Genomic DNA, 21,025 nt, shown 5'->3' on the forward strand with positions numbered 1-21,025 from the left:
GTAAATTCCCCAGATACCGACTCATTGTTGACAGTTAGTCGGATCTTCATCATCACTGTTTGTCTGAATCTCAATTCCCTCATCTGTGCAGGTAATTGAACATCTTGTTTTGCACAATAAATCTCTTCCTAGGAGTGACACTGGACTTGTCACAAACCGCAAACGTTTAAAATTACGAATCTTAACTATAACTGGTTCTGTAATAGCATTTGTCAAATTTTTGTTTGCAACTCCCACAATCTGAACTGTCTTCCCTGACAAGGGTAAATCTGGAACCTCTGCAGATCTCACTGTTGAGCGTGTAGCTCCAGTATCAACCAGAAAAGAAACTTTGTGACCATGCACTTTCCCTTAAACAAAAGGACCTTTCTCATCCACTTCTGACGATGCAGCCATCACATACTCCTCCTCATCTGAACTATTCCACAGCCGTACATTGTTTATTTCATTCTCGCTATGTAAAGGAAATTGATGTACTGTACTGTCACTCTGATTTAATTTCTAATTTGTGACCACTTGAGAAAGCATCATCTGTTGCTGATTCATAGGGCTTTGTGGTATTTGCAATTGTCTAGGCATTTGAATTTGTTGTGCAGGCACCATCTGCACTTGTGGCTTTATCTGCTGTACTTGGGGCATTTGTACCTGCAGTTGTACATTTTTCACATGCTGCATTGGTTGTAAGGGTAGGAAACTGTGCATCGGATTTACATCATTCTGAAAATTTTGAATTTGACCTCTCATTCTTAGACCTCTCATGCTCTGAAAAGTATTGATACTATTTGGCTGTTGAACAACACCTCCCTAATTTAGCATTGGGCACTGCCGTTTCCAATGTCCAATTGCCCCTCAAATGTGACAAGGTAACATTCTTTTTCCCTGTTGCTCTCCCTGCATCATCACTGAATTCAAATCCACACCTCAGTTAACAAAGGGAAGTGTCATTCCACCACGTCCTATACCTCTTTCTTGATTTTGAAACATACCATTTCCCTGCGGCTGCTGCTGCTGAAAATTTCCTTGAATCCCTGTCTGTGCAGCTTTAATCTGCATCACCATTGCTTACTCTTTCAACTTTCTTTGTTTCAGTTAAATCTCATCACTACAGTATTTTGCATACTGCAACATCTCATCCATCGGTTTTGCTTGCTAATCTCTGATCTCAATCCTCGACAAACCTGAACTCAAAATGAATCAGGTCTTTCGGCTCAATTGTTTCTGTACAATTGCAATCGCATTGTAAATGCTTTTAACAACTATTCATATTACGCATTAATTGATTTTGTCCCTTCCTGAGCGGTTCTATCTATGCGTTGCCAATCAATTTTTTTTCTGCAAAATCCTTGTCTTCAGGAAGTCAGTGACCTTATAGTAATACTTCATTACTTCAGGAGATGGTGCACCTGTTTTCTGATCTCTTTGCGGTTCACTTGTAGGCCAATTTACACTCCTTTTACACTCAGTCCACAAATCTGCTGGAACAAGTATCTCAAAATGAGTATTCAAGTCCTCCCACAGGCATTTTGCAAGTTTCACAAACCTGTCTGTCTGCTGATACCATTCCACTGGTTTGTCTCTCAACCTGGGTTAATCATTTGTAAATGACAAAATATCACTTCTGCTCCAAGGTACATGTACAAAATTCCCTCCTGGAGTCTCTCTCAAGGCAGAATTTTTACTCATTCTCTTGTTTGCGTTATATCTACAAGAGGAGTATCTCAACCTTTCCTCAGCCTTTCTCTTTTCTTGACCCATCTGCCTTCCCATTTTTCTAATGCTCTCCAGATTTGCTCTCTTTCAAGTAACTCTCTAAGATGTGTTTTCATCCCTGCAGACCTCATGTGGTAAAAATCTTCAGTCTCAAAATGTAATCTATAACTTCTCTTCAGGTTCTTTGTTTTTGTAAGATCTATTTCGTATTTGTCTGCTAATTCTTGTAATTGCTGATGCACTTCAACTGCTTCCTCCATAATTAATCGACACAAATATCTCAACTGGGCTTCAGTATATGATTCAAGTCTATTTACTCTCATTGTCCCTTCAATAAGTTCACCTGCTTTCATTGACAATCTCATTTTGTTTAAAACTTAATTTCCTTTTATTCTCTGGGACTTTTGAAATACTCCGATCTTCTAACCATTTTATTTCCTGTGCAGTCAGTCCCTTTAATAAAATATTGTCAGGCTGAACACTCGTTAACTGCTGGTGCATTGAACTCGCACATTGAGAAGTTAATAATCTCCTCTCCTGGCCACTGCATGATCCAGTTATTTCAGAATTTCTACCAGGAGTCAAATATATTAAAGATATTGACTTCTTTAGAGTCTGTCCTATAGATGACATTAACCCAATGTTTCCATTCTGACTTTGAACTCCTTGATTCGCTACACCTCTGTTGCCCTGAACATATAAGGGCATAGGTGGACCAAATGTAATTGATACTGAAATTGCATCTGGGCTCCTAGTTTCTATATTCTGAGACTACATTATTCCTGTATTCTGCATTTGTCGTAATAATATCGTAGTAGGCTCTTTCTGAATCATTCTCAGCTCCTGTGTATTCTGACCCGAAGATAATACCAAATTAGTAGTTGTTTGCGCAGTCGGAACATCTGGATAAATCACAGGAGCATTAATCTCTGGTAGCTGTCTATTGTCTGTTGACTTATTAAAGCTACTCTGCATCGGTATTTGCTCTAAAGGACTAGTCTGTCCTGAGCTCTGTGAACTCAGTCCTGAACTCTGATTCGCATTAGGATTAACCAGTACAGAACTCTCAGTTGTGTTATGGTCACTCTGAACTGAACTGTGTCACTACAGCTGGTATTGGTGCAGTAAGATTTATACCAGTTGTACTTGAACCTTCTTGAGCCACATATGGTGGTGGACGATTCCTCAAAATCTATGTAATAACCTCATCGTCTGATTCATCATCATTACACAAAACTCTTTTAGGCTCTTTTGATGTCTGTTCTTCGACTGCTGAAGAACTCTTTAGATTTCTTTGAAATCTTGTGTGTCTCTTTCTCATTGTCTTTTGACATTTCTGGAAACAATCTCTAATCCCTTGTAGAGTATAGAGTCTCCACTGTCCCTGCTCACTGTCCCATCTAGCTTCCGCTAATGACTCTGCTGACCTACTCATTCTTCTCTCAAATTTAAAAGACTGCTGCTGTCTGGATACTAACTCCCAGATCGTTAAGGCTTTGAACTGAGCTGGTCTTGGTGGAAGTCTCAGACTATACATCTTCTGCCTCAAATTCTCCAAAATTCTCAAATTAAATGTACCATTTTCAGGGAAAGCTAAATAACCTTCCATTTTTGTGATCTTAATCCAATATTTTAACAAAAGACATGCTTCAGTACCTTTCTCCTCAATTACAATATATGCCGGAGTACCTTCTGGCGGACACATTTCTCCTTCCCTTGCCGGAATAAACTTATCTCCTCTAAGAGCACTTTTAAAAAATTTGAAAAGTTTCATTTTTTCTTAAAAAAATCGATAATCAGGAAGTGACGAAAATCCCACAATCCTCTTCGACTACAGGTAAGGTAACACAATTGCTTTAGAAACCTTCTCAATTTCACTGTCGGCTTTCGCTCTTGCAGTTATTTTTTTTTATCAGTTCCCCCGATTCGCAAGTAGAATTCGGCCTACAAATTTCACCGCCAACTGATCAATGGAGACAGTCCTCGTGCACATAGAACTCGACAAATCTCAGTCAAAAATTCCCAAACACTTAATTTAACATGCAAACTCGAATTACCAACCACGCCCGATTGGTCAACTAAATAGACAAATTACAACAAAAACCAAGTGTCTCATTACACTTTTCAATATACTCCGGAGTCTTAGACCTCGTCTGTCAGGTTTGTCTTATCAACAACCAAGTGAACAATTTTCCCGAGCACCAAGCGCCACACACCAGCTCATAGAAAAAGATACTCCACAACAAAAAAATATTTTGTTTTTCATGGGATCATTGGAACTCCATTTCAATAGTCTCCTTTCTCGTTCCCAATAGAAAGTATCCTCTACGAAACACACACTGCTGTGCCCACGGAAAGGATGTCTGCAATTGCACACTATTGGTCATAAAGGGTGTACCTCATTCATTTTGCATGTCTAGTTTATGCTTTAGAATTGATTTTCATGTTTTCAATTTTACTCTGCATCCACATAATGGGTCTCCGGAATCACCTCTTTAACTTTAAAACAGTCTTGAGAACAGAATTGTACATTCCATATGTATAAATGACTTGTCTCTTAGCCACTGTATGATTCACACGTCGGGGCTTAAGAAGGGAAGCAAAACTATTTGAAATGTTTTATTCAAGAGTGTCCTCTTGAATCAATTGATGTTTTGTGAACACTGTCTATGGTGCAATATGAATTTACATGAATAATAAAGCAAACCGTTTTATCACAAAGAGGCAATAATTTGTGCAAACCTATTTGAATTGCATTTAAATATTCGACCTGTATTTTAATATGTAAGGATTTTCTGGCAGTACAAACCCCAAACCATTAACTGGGGACATTAAGTGTCTGGGCAAATGTTTCACTTCCTTAATCCCAACATAACATCTGAACAGACCAATCAGCAACTTAAAAGGTAGTCATTTAATCTTTGCAAAGTGTTTGCTACTGCGCTGCACCACATGCACACATTTTTTTTTAGTAATCTTGTGTGTGCTTGAGCAGCTAGAAGCAATTATTTTGCTGAAATTTGCATATTATGCGGCAGACATCACAATATGTGACAAATGCATTAAGTCCAAGTGGAAAATGCAACAGCTGCAAAACCGTGGTTTTTCAAGTGGCCTTGAGTACATATATTACCAGGTTACCATACTTGTATTTGATGTGTAAACTGTAATTAAGATATTAAGGTTTGACAGATACCAATCTGCAGAAGTGATCCTGCATATAGGTTTTGGTGAATGCCTGCTCACGTTTTGTTTTTTTACAGGATGGCTCTGGGATGAAACTGTGGAAGAAACGTTGGTTTGTGCTTTCCGATCTTTGCCTGTTTTATTATAGAGGTAAGAGTACTAGCAAAGGCCATTATTTTGATTTTGATGTTATTACGAACTAGGACGATCGTTGCTACGGGAGCAATAAGAGTGTCTGTTACATGGACACCCCTTATTTCCAAATGGACTCTAACCACTTAATTTTTTTTTTTTTAGATCTGTCTTGACAGCGTAGCATTCGCTGTACCTAAAATATGGTCAGCAGAAAAAGGCTTTCAAGGATAGTGCGTCAACTTGCAAAGGCAGGGCCGGCTTTTGGGCGGTGCAAATGGTGCGGCTGCACAGGGCGCTATGTTTAGCAATAACTTCAGAAATGTGCGATTTAAAAGCACCTGCTGAAAAGTTCCTTGTGTGTCCAGCCTTCAGGAAACAATTTAAAGGGGACTACTGTCAGAATGTTTACGCTAGTCCGATGTGTTTATTAAAAACAGTCATGACAAGGCAGTATTTATTTATTAAGAAACAGATATGTTAAAGCTCATAGTCCTTTAAAGGTAGATTGTTATTGCACTACGCAAAAGCTTGCAGACATGCATTTTTTACTTGAAATATCACAGGTTACCTTTGTAGGCAAGGGCTTTGGTGCTGGACTAACTCTAGAGATGAACTATTTGCACTGCAATACTTCATCAGAAGGCTTGACAGGCTTAGTTGTGTGCCAGAATCTTGCTAGGATTTGCTTAGTGCCTAAACCGATCAATGACTTAGGAGGCCCTTTTTTTTATAAGTGAGATCTATTAGCATTGCCATTTTTTGTTTAACTGTAGTGCTGTGAAGTTACGAAAGAGTTGATTTGATTCAGTACTTTAGAAACCTCTCTGTAACTAACATTTAATAGGAAATGTATCTGGGAAAACATCCAACTACTTATTAGGTTTTATCTCATCTGAATAACACTGAAGAATGTAATCTAAGAAATACAATACAAAAGGCATAGGTAGTGGTAGGATAGATATATTGACCTCGGGTCTGAGAGAGATGCCTTGCTTTATACTTAACAAATTCCATAATGTATTAATTAGACTCCTATAAATCGCGTCTGTTCGTACATAGAAATAAAGGTGATCTCAAATTGCGTACATATGTATTGACAATAAAAAGAGCAAGGATGAGTGAAAACATATCGTCCAAGATACTCAATCAAGTTATTTTAACAGTGTATCTTGTGAAAGCTTTTTTGAGATCAGTTATTGATTTCTAAACTGTAGTTGGCCTGATTGAAGTGTGATGTTTGATTGATACTCCCACTTCTCGGTTTTAAAACTTCTTAGTGGCTAACTATAAATCTAGAGGGATGATCATTTCCTTGAAGATTGTTAAACCCTCGTGAGCCAGGCTTGACTTTGGAAAACATATTTGAGCACCAAAGAAAGTCCAGTTATGATACAAATACTTATGTGCCGCTGGTGCATACTTAAGGGACTTCACGTAAATAAAGACATATTGCAGAGACTGTTGCAGACAAAAAAATATTTTACAGCTAAATACGTTTATGGGACCGTTATTTATATTTTGTCTCGACTTTAACAATTGTGTTAAACAAACTACGTATGTTTATCAAGATCAAAACGTGCTTTTCAAATGATGTGGCCACAGAAGGTGTAAAGGCCGTTACAAAACTGTAGCATATTTAGAAATAAAACAAACGTTTGCACAAGTTGGCCCACAGGCTTCTTCCAGTTAATTTTAACACGACTGAGATAATTAATTTGCTAAACTCGGCGGTCAAACACACTTATAAACCAAGCTTAAACCGTCCACTGGAGTGTACGATTTAAGTTTTCGTCTCAAGGAAACTTAAGACACTAAGCACATCATTGGAGTACCTCTGTTTAAAAGCTTACGCTGCCTTTTTAGAGCACATTTTTTTACTAGTGAAAAGCGAGTAGATTTTACGAAGCACATTTACTTCTGAATTCTCATTTAGCATCTCAGTAAGAACACTACAAGTGTGTTTTCCCTCGTCACTGTCCAACCCCAGACTTCTTTTAATGTTAAATTGCTTTCACAATTGTACTTGTGCTCTTTGTGTTCGATATTGTGGTAACCTCCTTTTGCTGGGACAGTGAAAGCAGAGTAGTTTAACACTACGTAAAGTACATTTATTAAATGTGGACTCAAGGAATCCAACATGATGCTACATGCACCCGTCGTGATCCCATGTTTCTGTAGCTGGCCTGGTTTAGTTCCGTTTGGACTGATGGAATTCCTAGCACATGTTTTGTGTGTGGTTAGTTTACATTGGGAACACTTGGAAAGAGTTTACATCGATTAATAATAAGTAATAATGACAATAATGCATTAGTGTATTAAGGACACACACCATTAAAGCGATTTCATTATAAACTGTATATTTAAAATTAATTCTATATCATGATGACTTTTGTTTTTACACACACAGCCATAAAAGACCAGTCAAAGAAAATTCCCATTATGTGAAGTTAAGAAAACATGCAAGATCCGTCAGTATCTTTAGTTTCCTTTCTTAATAGTAGCTCAGTTGCAATGTTACTATTTGAAGTTTCAGAGCAGAGTTACAGTGGGCACATAACCCATTTACTTAACTTAAGAGACAAAGGACAGTCAATAATAAGATGTTCAGTGTGATAGACTAATTTGGTATTACAGGTACAGAAAGACTAACATACTAAAGCCTAGGTTAATCCTTGGGCAGACCCAATTACAATTTCACTATAGAGTCTTATTGATGACTCCATATCAGTGTGAGCCATTTTATGTAGTAGTACTAGAACATTACCAGCCAGCGGTATGGGATGAATTGACCTCCTTTTAAGTACATTTCTGTGTTATCCCCATGGACTTGGTATTGTTTAATTTGCAAAGAGATTTCCCAGAAGAGGGAATTACTATTGGTCTGCAAGGAACCTGTATGGGCTTATACTGGATATGCTCCCAGTGATCCTTTTGTGTGCCTGCCAGTGGTTCATCCTAGGTGTTATCACAATGTATTCAGTGTTTATTCTAGCATGTGCTGGTAATCTACGCTTGGGCTAGACATACATTATTATTATGGCTTAGCACCAGGACTCTCCTGAGTTTATTAAAAAAACAAACTGTTAAGCTTTGCTGATTCCGGTTGCAGCACACATACCTTTCTTAGTTTTTTTTGCGTGGTCAAAATTCCCTGCTGTTGGGATCCTTGCTTCTGATTCAAGTGTCTAGTGAGAGCCAAGACGGTCTGTAACAGGTTACCATTTCTGTGGGAAGAGTAGATGCTGGTTAGCACTCAATTCTGCTTAGTTCCAGGTGGCCCTAAAAGTAGCAGAAACAAAGACAAATTAATTCCATTAACACAGTTGTAGGGTTGGAGTGCTTTACAAGATCACCTACACAGGTTCTGGAGTCAGGCAGGCACCCACTAGATAGGGTTCTTGACCCATGTCCCCTGGCCCACTTTAACCAAGAGGGACTGCTCCCATGTATATCATACTAGAAGGCCTATTAGTAGTTATTCATTGTCTCTTAATTCGTGGAAGAATAAGATCACCCCATACTTTCCTATACCCCGTGAACAGCAGATAAGGCATATATTAGATTTTTTTCCTTCAGAAATCAACCACCATCCCAGATCTTCCTTTGAGCGAAGCAGCAGACAAAATCTTTGCTACCAATTCATAATATGACATATGTCTTGTCCACTGGTCCTCTCTATACCTAGCTTGCACCCTCCGTTGTGCCAGTTTGTCCATCTCAACCTCCTTACACCTTTATGTTCTGCATGTGGCCTATGTCCCAGTAGATAACTTTCTTCAAAATTACAGTTCCCTTCACAAAGAAGCCACTTAATCGTAAGCATTGAATGGCAGGCATGCATGTTCTCACTTATTATAGTGACCTCTACAAATGCTGAGCAGAGTCCTGTAGAACGATAACTCCTGCAGCCTTAGTTTAAAAAGAGAATTTTCATTTTTGATTCACTTAAGCATCTACTGTTATTTAATAATTTGTGATTAATCTTGCTGTAGACACATATTCAGTGAGATGTTTCCTACTTACATATCTGACACTTTTAGAAATATCCTGGATATTGTAAACTTTTCTGAACCAAAACATACAAATGAATTATTGACATGTGAACCCAAAGAATGGGGTTAACGCGCCTGGTCCTTAATAAGTAAACTTACAAGGGGACGCGCAAAGGTCAATGAACGTTTTGATTCGCATGGAGTATCCTAGCTAGGGTATGGTTGATACCCTAAATGATCAATACACAAACTCAATAAGCATTAGTCATCATCAATAATGAATCAAAGAACACGACACACCATGACCTTTCAGTCATGAATAACCACAACTTGTTATACGTTTTTGTGATTCTATTTCCCTGTTAGTTACAATTCTAAATCATGAGATTAATTCAACGCAATTCAACCAAATTTCCATATTAGTTTATTATAAGACACCAAAAACATAATCTAATCGAAACTTGCATCAAAACATATTCTAATGCGTTAGCAAAAGTCAACAGGAAGAACAAAGGTAATAAATCTTCTCTATTCAGAGTTCAGCTATTCATAGAGTTCAGCAAAACAGTCCATCAACCATTTGTCTCTAAATCTGTCAGTCATCATATAAGAAAATCCTCATCTAATCCAGATTAGCATCAGCGTGTGGGACTTCATGCAAAAACAAATTTAGAACAAGAATGTTTGGCAAATCATCTAGCTAAGAATGCTATTTAGATAACGCAGTTGGTACCTAGAAAGAAAAGGCACAAAGTTATAGTTCAGTCATATTGTCACATCTACCTATTCTCGGTATTGATCAGCAACAGATTCAGTCTTTGTCTTCAGGTCATCAGTAGATCAGTGGCACATAAGGCTCTCAAGAGTATGAGCCCAATGACAGAATCTCAAATCGCCTCAGTAATCCCGCAGTCTTGCTCCCCAACATCTAGCATCTGCATCTAACATCCGAACTCTCCTCTCTCTGACACTTAGTTATATCGAAGTTTTCCAGACTATCCACCAATTTCCAATTGGTCAATTAATCACAAGTTCTGACTCTACCCAGTAGTTGTATTATTCCAAATCTACGTATTCTAATATTTCACATTTCTCATGTCGTTGATTGATCCGCTTTACAATGGCCTCATCATCCGACTTGTCAGGTATCGAAAATGTTGCAGCTTCTTCTCCAGTCAGCCATTTTTTTGTTACAATTACAAGAACATCCTCTCCTGTCCGTCGGTTCCCACAAAAAGGTCTGGCTAAGCATTTTATAAAACAATGAGCAGTTCACGGTCAGTTCAATTCGTAAGCACATTTCTATTAGATGCTAAGAAATTCAGCTTTCTGCATGAGGCCTGGCAAGACTAGGTCAAGGCTCTCGCTAAGTTAAGGCCTACAATTATTGAAAGGCATGGGTTATAACTCTCAATATGACATATTACTAAATATTTCAATACGTTTTCTATATTGCATGTATGCTAGTCACTTATTAGTACATTTCATGAATTCTGATGGCCATTCTCCGAGGTCACAATTTCAAGCGTGCACATTAATTTTCCTACGTTAACCATTTTCTACAAATTCATTATTATAACACATAAACACTCAATAATAAATTTGTAATTGTCATTTTGCGTTAACAAAAGCAAAAAATTAAATAAGAAAGATTTCTTCAGTAACGTGACCCACTTGTTTTGGCCAGAGAAATGACCATTGTAGAAGCATTCATTGTTTGTATGGCATTGATGTTTGCCTAGAAATGTAGATAGCCTGATCTCAGTAGTTTTCAAAAGGTGTCCACAAGAAAGGATATGAATGGGAAAGGTAACTGAGTTGGATCTTGGCTAAGTTGTGCAATTTCAATCTCAAATGTAGTAGCCGAAATGTATTCTTCAGTCCCAGTTCTTCTGCTCTTGTGTTAAAGAACGGGCAGTCTGCCCCTGTTGGCTACAGGATGCATATTTAAACAGATGTGGGAACTCGCGCCTGCCCCGGGGCAGCTCCTTAATAAAAGATTAACTGGCTGAATGATGCTGCTAGTTCGTCTTTCAAAGTGCAGGCAATACCCACCTGCACATCAAGGAGGAAGCAGAGATCCACCGGCAAGCAGGATGCTGGAAGGTTAATGGGACCCCTCCTCTTTACCCCATCCAGATGGCTGTCCGAGGGCAGTGCACTTAGTGGGCCTCCTGAAGGCCTCTTTTCCTCTGCACACACATTCATAATTTGGCAAAGGGACAGAGGAAAATTAGATACTCAGTTGCGTGGGGCCATGGCCCCATGCAAATGAGGGAATGCCCTCTTAAGATGTCGCCTGTAACTATGTGTGCCTGTACCAGTAGCTTTACAGAAGGGTCCACAAAGGCATCTGCAGCCCGTTCTGTAATACAGCAGTACCCCGGGGCATAGAAAACGAGGGCACACACACATTGCGCCCACGGGCACTGCCTGTAATGCTGCCATCAGTATTTATTCCTTAGTGTCATTGATCTTTGCCTGACCCTAATGACTGCTTACTTGCCCATAAGTTGGATTCCTTCTTTTTACCTCTGGTAAGCCCTAGGTATTCCTCTCTGCTCTCACCAAATATTACTTGCCTACATTTAGGAGTTTCTGTTCATTAATAGATTATGGGTATTTTTGTTTAAACCATAAGGTGATCTAGCTGCTATAATAAAGCATGCCCTCCGTACCTCCATTTTCGGACTACCATGTAGGGCTAAAAGTGACTTATCATTTTTGCTAAAATGACATTCTCTCCTACTGCCATTGAAATAAAAAATGTCAGTAACTTCACAGCCTGCTCAGGTAAGGGAGTATATATTTCATTCCTTTGCTCTATCCAGAGTCAGTTATTTTTAGTGAAGTTGTTGCCATGAACTTTATGCTTAATTTATCAGCAAAGCACTCCTCCAATTCAAAATGTCAGTGCTCAGTTTGAACCAAAGACAGTCATCATAAACTTTGAGTTCTATACGAAATAGCCATCATTTCAAACTTGCTATAATCCAGGATCGCCAAGCCATTTTTAGTTGAAAATGCAAGCATGTTTCATGGTTAACAGAAACTAAAGAGTGCTTCCGAACCTTATGTGCAAAGGTCGTTAGTTACCTTTGTAATGAAAGGTCCTGCAACTTTTCTGCCAGACTTCACAAAAGAAAGAATAGTAACGATATCAGTGTATCAGAATCCCTATCTATCCAGAAATAGAACATATTTTTGACATTCAAGAGACACTGCGACAATTGCAACAAAATCAAGGATTGTTTAGAAGTTTACAAATTCAGAACCCCAAAACCACCTCCCTTACTTTGTACTGCTTTGCATCGTTTGGGCCTAGAACAATAACCAATAATTATATAGCTCAAATAGAGGTCGTTCTTGAGGAGGATGTTATTTATACAACTAAAGATTTTAGAAAGGTTAATATTCATTTTTGTTTAATTATATCCCAAATGAAGACATCTTGGCCAACATATCTTTCAACATTCTCCTGCATTTGGATGGGACTCAAATAAGAGTACACAGCCTTAAGAATGGAAGGCAACAAGGTTATGACCAAGTATTTAGCATCTTCTCTAGACTTGAAGGCTCAGTATGACAATCTGACATGACAGTCACAGACATCCTGTGTTTTGGATGCATTCAAATTATAGCCAGAAACCTAGTTGTACAGATCAGTTAGATGAAAGGCACAGGGCAGAGAATGCTCTGGTTTGAAAGTGGTAAAAAACATAATTTGCTTATACTTTCCAGATTGCTGTCTCCTTCCTTTAAACAATCTTATAGTTGCATTCCTCTGCATAAGGTTAAGTATGGTTTCAAGAGCTATACTAAAAGGTAAAGAGGAGCTAGGACACCCTTGCCTTGTTCCTGTTTATGGTTTGAAGCAAAACAATCCCTACACATTAGTTTGGACTTTGCCACTTCCTTTTCTAAGAAAGTAGGCAGTGAACCCAATAATATTAAATGGAATGTCACAGCTCTGTAACCCACTCAAAGAAATATTTACATGAGAATATCAAATTATTTTTCTCCATCACGACTGGCCACCATCATCTTTGGAACATGAGAATCTCTGCCCAGATGAGATAGGGAGAGTGAATATTTCTACTGTCAATATTATCTTTGATAAAGCAAGATTGTGTGAAATTAATATGCTTAGTTATTACATTTCACAACATTATTGTAAGAATGAAAATTAGGAGTTTAAGATCAACTTTTAATGGAGAAACTGGATGGTGATTAGCACAGTTAGACTTTTCTTTGCCAGTCTTAGTGAACTGAGTAATCAAGGGTGTGTCACACTACTTGTTTGATTAACTTTATATACATGTTGTTATGAATCTTGCACTACATTAGTGCTTCCATCCTGCTGAATTATAAAAACAGATTTTAGCTGGTAGAATGCCTAGGCAAGCTGTCTCATGACTAGATCATTCATGTTCTGCAATGTGAGCTTGTATAGCATCACTGTTGTCTTGGCTGAGAAGGGGAGTGCAAGCCTGCTTAAAGCAAAATGCCAAGGAGGTGAACACACATTGCTCCCTCTTCTGTGTACAGGAATGCACAACCGGTAATTAATTTGTTAATGTCTTCTCATTTCATTAATGCTAAACCCTAACCATGTTTATTCTTTATTGAAGGAAGGTGTTAGGACTCAAGGGGGTGTTTAATGTATATAACAGCAGCGTTGAAGTCTTCTCCGTTTTACCTCTGTAATGTTGTTTGGTATATTGCATTGTATATTTAGTCTTTTTACTTATTAAAATGTCAACTTGGGCATTACATTAGTGAGAGATCATAAGTTTTTCTGTGGGCATTGTTTCAGCACTTTCAAATGAGCTTTCCAGCTAAGTTTGTGGACATAATTCTACGTAGTATCTGTGAGCACATCTATTTACTGATTGAGGTTGTTGCCCTATCTTAACCAACCTGACATGTCATTTGGGATGTCATCTAAGGTCATGAGGTATGATGGATGGGTCTTTTTATTTTCATGAAGAGATAACTGTAGCAATAGCAACATTTGAACTGCCCCTTTTATGTTGTGTAGGTCTAATTATAGTAAGATGTAGCTAATGTGTAGCTAATGTCATAAATACAGAGGCAAAGATCAATCTCTGAGCCAGTGGCTGTTGTAGGTGACATCTATGGGTTTATCAGTTGACAATCATCAGCCATTGGTTGATTGTAACAGTCATTAATGTGACATGAAATATCTCTATTTGTTAGTGCAACAGTTAGAGGAGTCTGCATAGGGAGGGGCACCCTATTTGACTTTACTGCTCACCTCAGCAGCTAAGGGCCTTGGCATCATTGGCCGTGTTACTCTGATCTTGAGTGGAAGGGATGATTTGCGTTTTCTGATCCCTTATTCCTAAAATCAGGCAAATACTATAGGGAAAGGTCCTCATCTTACATTGTTAACCTAGCATCAAAAGTAAGTAATTGAAGCACCTCTCTTTTCTTTGTTCTCATGCTTCATTACACAACATCGAACAAGGATCCGTTTTTAGGGTACTTGTCTAATGTCTAGCAAAGTTGATAAAACATGTTGGTTATCAAAAGATATGCCCCCACTGGAGAGCTAGTCAACTTTGCCTTTTTGGCGTATGGTTATAGCATCTTCAGGTTTGTTTGCAATATGACGAGACCTCCCATGCTAGCTAATGGTATTTATTGACAATAAAATTGGTATTTTTGTCATGTGTTTTTTTTTTAAAAGGAAAACCACACTGGCATTTGTGACTGTTTGGATTGGACCTCTAGTGACGTAGTTCTTTTTTGTGAATTTATTTGCCACATTTTTGATGTATGTATTTATAAAGCTCACAGGTGCAATGGAGCTATATTTGATCAACCAGAACCAAATCATGCAGGGTCAGTCAAAGGAATGGAGTGTTAAGGAAATTAATGAGAATGAAAGTATAACTACAGGCATTGGAAGGCTTGGTATCAGTGATAAATTGTTATTTTTCAAATTGAAGATTTGAGGATTTTCTTGAGGTCTGTAGTAAAGGAGAAAGTCAAACAAATTCTGGATGAGTTCCAGATCTTTGGAGGTGCATGACAGAAGGCATGGTTAAGTATAATTGTAAATTGTATTTATATGTCTCTTACAACCCCTGATAAGGGATTGAAGAGCTCTACGATGAGTAACATGCTACTCCGGAATTCAAATTTAGCAGTCAATAGGTAGGAGATTTGTAATATGTGCTTTCTTTACCTCATAGGATTAGTTTTACATTTGTGCTCCTGAGATCTCATACCTTTACTCTAGTGTTTTTTTTAAACAGGGATAGATTAATTGAAGTGGATTACTACGAAGATGTGAGATGTTACTGGGAGTAGTGGACATGTTTGTCTGTTATTTTGATTAATATGTAGAAAGATAAAATGGAATTTGGATAGCATGTTTGGGAGTCCATTGTAGTCTAAACGGTTTGGGGTGATTTGTAGAGTGGAGGGAAACGGAAATATTGAATCAGACTGCTCAGATGAGACACACCCCTGCCCTCCCCACACCCTTGAAGGAGGATATCTTCCGGAAGTTGGCACCCAGTGGAGGGTTTTCATGCCTTTTTATGTCTTCTGGAAAAACTCCTGTTGTTAAGGAGTTGTTGGTCACCATTCTGACTGGGATGGCCCCTGAAGTTGTTAGAAAAATGTTTTAAGATGTGTGGGGGTCAAGGGCCAGAAGGGCAACTGGCTAGACTGCTAGCTTTGACAACATCCTTCAACTCAGTTGGTGATAGTTCTTTAAAAGGAGTGCAGGCGCTGTGTAAATCCACCCATCCCGACCCCGCCCCTCCTATCTGCATATCTGCTTTGATTCTGAAAGGAGTTGCTAGTTTGTAACAAATTTCATGAGAAACGGTATGGGTTCAATAGGTGCCTTTTGGTTAGCGAAATTTTGTGAGTGTCTAAAAGAAATGTTTATTGGAAGATTTTGTGTTGTGGATTCTGCTCAAGTAGTAGCTTTTTGTGATTCAGGACTCGTGCATTCTGTTGTGTCTTTGTAGGCATATTTTAAAGTGTTATGTGTTTTAATTCAGGACACATTCCGATTCAAATGGTATTTACTCCTGTTAGTGGGTGGTCACCAGCACTGTAAAGATTGTGGTGCAAGTAGGCAAGCTCTGTTCAGTATACAGTCAAACTTAAACCATTTTGACCACAAGAAGTAGCCAGAGAAAGGTTTCACATAATCACATTTCTTGGCTCCTAGGATGAGGAGGTCCAGGACTAGTTTTGGGACTCTCAAATAGTAGGGCATTGATTCTGTAAATATGGAAAAGAACCAGTTCTCTAAGTATTTGGAGTAGTGATTTCAGGCGAAAACAATGTTCTAGTTCGGAATGGTTTATTCATTCCTGGTTAGATTACACTAATTGATCTCTGGAGACCCAAAACGCTTCCACTGCAAAAAAAAAAAAGATGACTATCCCGCCTTTTCCAGACCATTGACTTCTAATAACATTTATGCACCAATAACTGTACATGCATCACACTTGAATTGTGTGGGCAGAAAATTTAGTACCACATATACCTTTTTCGGTCCGACTTTTGAGACCTCGTTGGCTGTCTCTCCAGACTGACTTTAAAAAAATGATATATACATATATAGGATGCATGCACAGAGGGCTTTTGTTCAGCAGGCTTTGTCTGTTGTATTTTAACTCACTCACATTTGCTCCTGCCCACCATGGCTTGAAGCATGATGAGTGGGTCACCCCACTTTGCCTATTGGCTACTTTCACTTTGAGTGTCTGTGCACGTTGTTCACATTTGCCTAAAAATACTTAATTTTTCAGTTAAAACCGTGGTTTAAAGTGTGATGTATTATTAACTTTAAACACCCACCATTTATCTTGCCTGCACTCCTTTGTGGATTTTTTTAAATGTGTTTATTGATTTTCCAAGTATAAAGTGTGTTCAGAGATCGTATACAACAAAAATACCCAGCAGAAGAAAGGGGTAGGGGATCAATTACAGTATTGTAGTGCAGGATACATGATACATCAAACACATATCAGAACAACAACCTAATCACTTGTGTGCGTTGCTAACTCTACTCTGGTTCCATCCCTCCCCCTGCAACCTCTGGATCCTCCTGCATGTCCCATTATAATGTCAGCAAGACCCTACTCCTGTCATTCTAGGCAGTCTATGTCCTACCCAAACCCATCTGAACCCAGTATTTTGTTCCACCCATCTGTGGGTAATAAACATTTGAGCGTGGTGTGTGGTGTACCCATTGTGGCTAGCAATCCATAAGGATTCCACCCACCTCATTGGGGACAGTCATCTGAGTTTACCTCTAGCTTCTCTAAGTAGGCATCCCAATTAAGTAGCCGGTCTTCCTCTCATCCTCTATTGCGCAGCCTCCTGTGGACTGCCAATTCAGTTTCAGACGATTTGAACAGGTCAGTACACCATCTTTGGAGCAGTAGAGCCGTAGGTAACTTCCACACCATAGTCATTCAGCACTTAGCTAAAATCAGTGCTAGATTCTGAAACTGCATGAGGCCTTTTATTTTCCTGTACGTTCTGGAGGTTGTTATAACATGTTTGAGTGACATTGTAGCATTATGGTACCTCTGGCTCAAATGCTTTGTTAGGTGGTGGTTTATTCTTCTCTCTTTTATAAATAGTAAAATGCTAATTTAAAATGTTATTGGAAGCAAGGAAGACGCATTTACGTGTCTCAATATTTTCCTCATTTTATTTTTGTAGTATATTCTTGCAATAAAAAAAAACAAAAAACGTTGTACCAGCTTCTCAAGGCCAACCAGTTGAGTTTGTCAATGCTTATTGTAGATTGTCCTGGGATTGGGTTTTCAATAGGCCACTTCCCCTTGAGGTTTCGGAAACTGTATAGCTCCAGCAGCTGTTATTGCAGCACATTCTTGTCTTGTTGTGGTAAAGGAACTGCTGCCAGTGGGAGCCTTGCCATAATGATGCTAGCCTAGAGGATACCCTGTATCACTGTTCTACCACCAAAAGGGTGTCCCCTGGACACTTAGGTTGAGTGTACACAAGCTGGCTATACAAATAAAGGGTCCTTGCTCTCTTCTTTACCTCCCAAAAGCACCCTGTTTTGGAGAGGAACGGAGTAGGGCTAGCTCTGCCCAGGTTTACAATACACGCCTTCGTAATTTGGTTCTCTGTCAATCTATTATCACTGGCGGTATGATTAAAAACAAACGTTTGTCTTATATAATGCAGGGTGTGTCTTGGAAGGAGGCTTCTAAAGTGAGGAGAGGACACAGAAGACTTGCACTCCAAAGAGTGCGTGATCTTGAAGACAAAGGAAGTGGGGGCATGTCTAGTGACACACCTGTTACTGTATGAATGTTGTTGATATGTGGACAACAATTCTTCCGTCACATTAGCTAGTAGCCACATATGCATTGATCTTGGGGTGTGGGAGTGAGGAGTATTGGTCCCCTGTGGCCTTCTAAGGACTCAAGGAGGGGGGCTGCTCTCCCTAAACTGTTTGCACCAACTCCCCGGTAGCACTTATATTTGAAAAGAATGAGACCTTTTTTTTATTTTTTTATATAACTTTAACTCTTGCCCCAAAGTACCTATAACTCATGCCTTCACCATGCACTGGTTATGACCTCATGATATGTTCAGTGACACCATTGGGATCATTACTAATGACAGCTGAATTGACATCATTGATGACAACCCTGTGCATGGCGAGGGAGCGAGTTATAGTTGCATCAAATCGTCCACTAACTCATACACATCGCTGGACACAGCTGTCACTTTTGCGAATTCAGCACTAGTTACCTTTCAAAGGATTACTCCAGTCACATGGTTGGTTACCATTTTGTAGCTTTTTAACACAAAACACCACAAATCTACAGACCTAAGCCCACATTAAATGCATCCACCTATTGACCATGGATCAAACTTAGTTTTGAATACTTAGAAACACAACAAACGTCCAACACAGATCTAGACACAATAAGATTTGTCCAAACACGTTGAGTGTCTACATGAAGTTTTTGATATCTTAATTCCTGTAAGAACAACAAAACAGGACAAAACACAACAAGCACATTGGAGAAATACAGAACTGAAAAAGTTAAAACAAATTGCAAACCTGCAACACATCTGGTGCAAAACAAACAGCAATCAAGACAAACTTCACCTACACTAGTTTACCAGAACATACATGTCAACAATCACAAAAACTAACAAAAAAAAAGAACAAAACAAAAGTGAAATTCAGACAATTAAAAATGCTAAATATGCAGATAGAGGATTTTATAAACTTCTCACCGAATTTTCTAAACCTCAATGCACAGAAGGAACTCATCCCATTATTCAGCAATTCGCAGACTAAGTGGCCTATAATAAGACAACCAAAGCAGACACTTTGGACCCCTATTTAAAACAAAGGAAAAACACCAGCACCAACTCTTTTCCAACAAGCCCCTCCAAGAGTAGGCTAACCCAGTCGCTGCATTCATTCAGAGAGCTATCACAAAATGAATTTATGGATCTAGCCAAAGCAAGCAGGCCAGCTGGTTGCCTTTCTGACTCTTATCCACCACAAATCTTGAAGAACTGCCTCTGCTGCAACACCAGTAAGATGCATTATTAATAATTCTTTAATCACAGGAACCTTTCCACAATACCTTTAAAAACAAAAAGAAAAGGTCCTACAAATGCTCATTATTAAAGAAAACAAACCTGGACCACATAACCCTAGCAACTACAGACCGATTACAAATGTACCTTTCCTGGACAAAATAATAAAGAGCAGCATTTGCCCAGATGTAGCAATTCAGTGAAGATAACACCATACTTCCTGACTCCCAAATATAATTCCACCCAGGAAGAGGCACAGAATCTGCCCTCATTACCAACTGGGATGACCTTAAAAACACAGTAAACCAGAACAAAGTTGCTGCACTGCTTCTCTTGGACCTCTTGGCTGCCTTCAACACAGTAGATCATGACACACTAATAGAAAGACTTCACGAAGCTGGCATAGAGGGGACTGCTCTCAACTGGATCACATCCTACCTTCAAAACAGAATAAATGCATTCTATAGTCCCCCTTTCTCATCCAAACTATATTTCACAAAAGCAGGGGTCCCTCAAGGCACTATCATCTCACCCATGCTTTGCAGCATCTACATGAAGTCATTACTGGCAATGATCAGTGAATTTCAGCCCATATGCTATAATCGTGCAGATGACATACAAATATTTCTTAAACTGGCAAGCCCCAAGCACTTTGATAACTTAAACACCTTCAGTTGCCTCGGAGCTGTTGACTAGTTGGTGACAAGGAGCCACCTCAAATTGAATGCTTCCTAACCTGAAATACTCACGTGCGGCGACTGGGAAAATTATGACCCACTCTGCATCTGGCCTGACGATCTGGGTTCACCTCGTAAAGTTTCTAAGGAAGTAGGAAATCTTGGAATTACCATAGACTTCAAATTATCAATGAATGCCCAAGGTAACAAATTTGCAAGATCAAGCTTCACTACTATGAAAACTGTGACCCATCTTCCTCCACCTGCAATTTCCACACAAGGTCCAAGTTACGATCTCTCTTCTAATGTCTAAACCTGATTATGCCAGTGGCCTCATTGATCATCTTTATCAGTTTGAAAAAACTACAGTGAACTCTGCTGTTAGACTACTCCTACATGTAAAGCCATAAGCCCACATCTCCCCTGACTTGAGGGCCCTACATTGATTACCGGTTGCCAAAAGATGCACCTTCAAGCTGCTTGTGCAAATCAATATGTGGAAAAGAATCACTTTCCATCAGGAATAAAATCACCAAAACCTTCAACAAAGGAACCTCTGATCTAGATTGGCACCCCACCTCAAACCCTGACTGTATAAGAAGAACAGTTATGGGTGGTTCATCATTATCTTCCATCCAAACTACGGAATTAATTACCCCCAAAATATAAGATTCACGGATAACTACCTTATCTTGAGACGACTACTCAAGAATTGTCTGTCCGTACATA

At 39.0% G+C, this 21,025-nt stretch overlaps 1 protein-coding gene across 23 annotated transcripts in view; it reads left to right on the top strand.

The window, feature by feature from the left end:
• PLEKHA5 (pleckstrin homology domain containing A5) overlaps positions 1–21,025 on the top strand; it is a 991,819-nt gene that overhangs the window by 525,338 nt on the left and 445,456 nt on the right. For all 23 annotated transcript variants that reach the window (XM_069228492.1, XM_069228488.1, XM_069228489.1 and 20 more), the window contains one exon: positions 4,974–5,046. In XM_069228492.1, coding sequence (XP_069084593.1) covers positions 4,974–5,046 — 73 coding nt within the window. The remainder of the gene's footprint in view (positions 1–4,973; positions 5,047–21,025) is intronic.

This window comes from Pleurodeles waltl, chromosome 4_1 (genome assembly GCF_031143425.1).
Source record: "Pleurodeles waltl isolate 20211129_DDA chromosome 4_1, aPleWal1.hap1.20221129, whole genome shotgun sequence".
NCBI lineage: Eukaryota > Metazoa > Chordata > Amphibia > Caudata > Salamandridae > Pleurodeles > Pleurodeles waltl.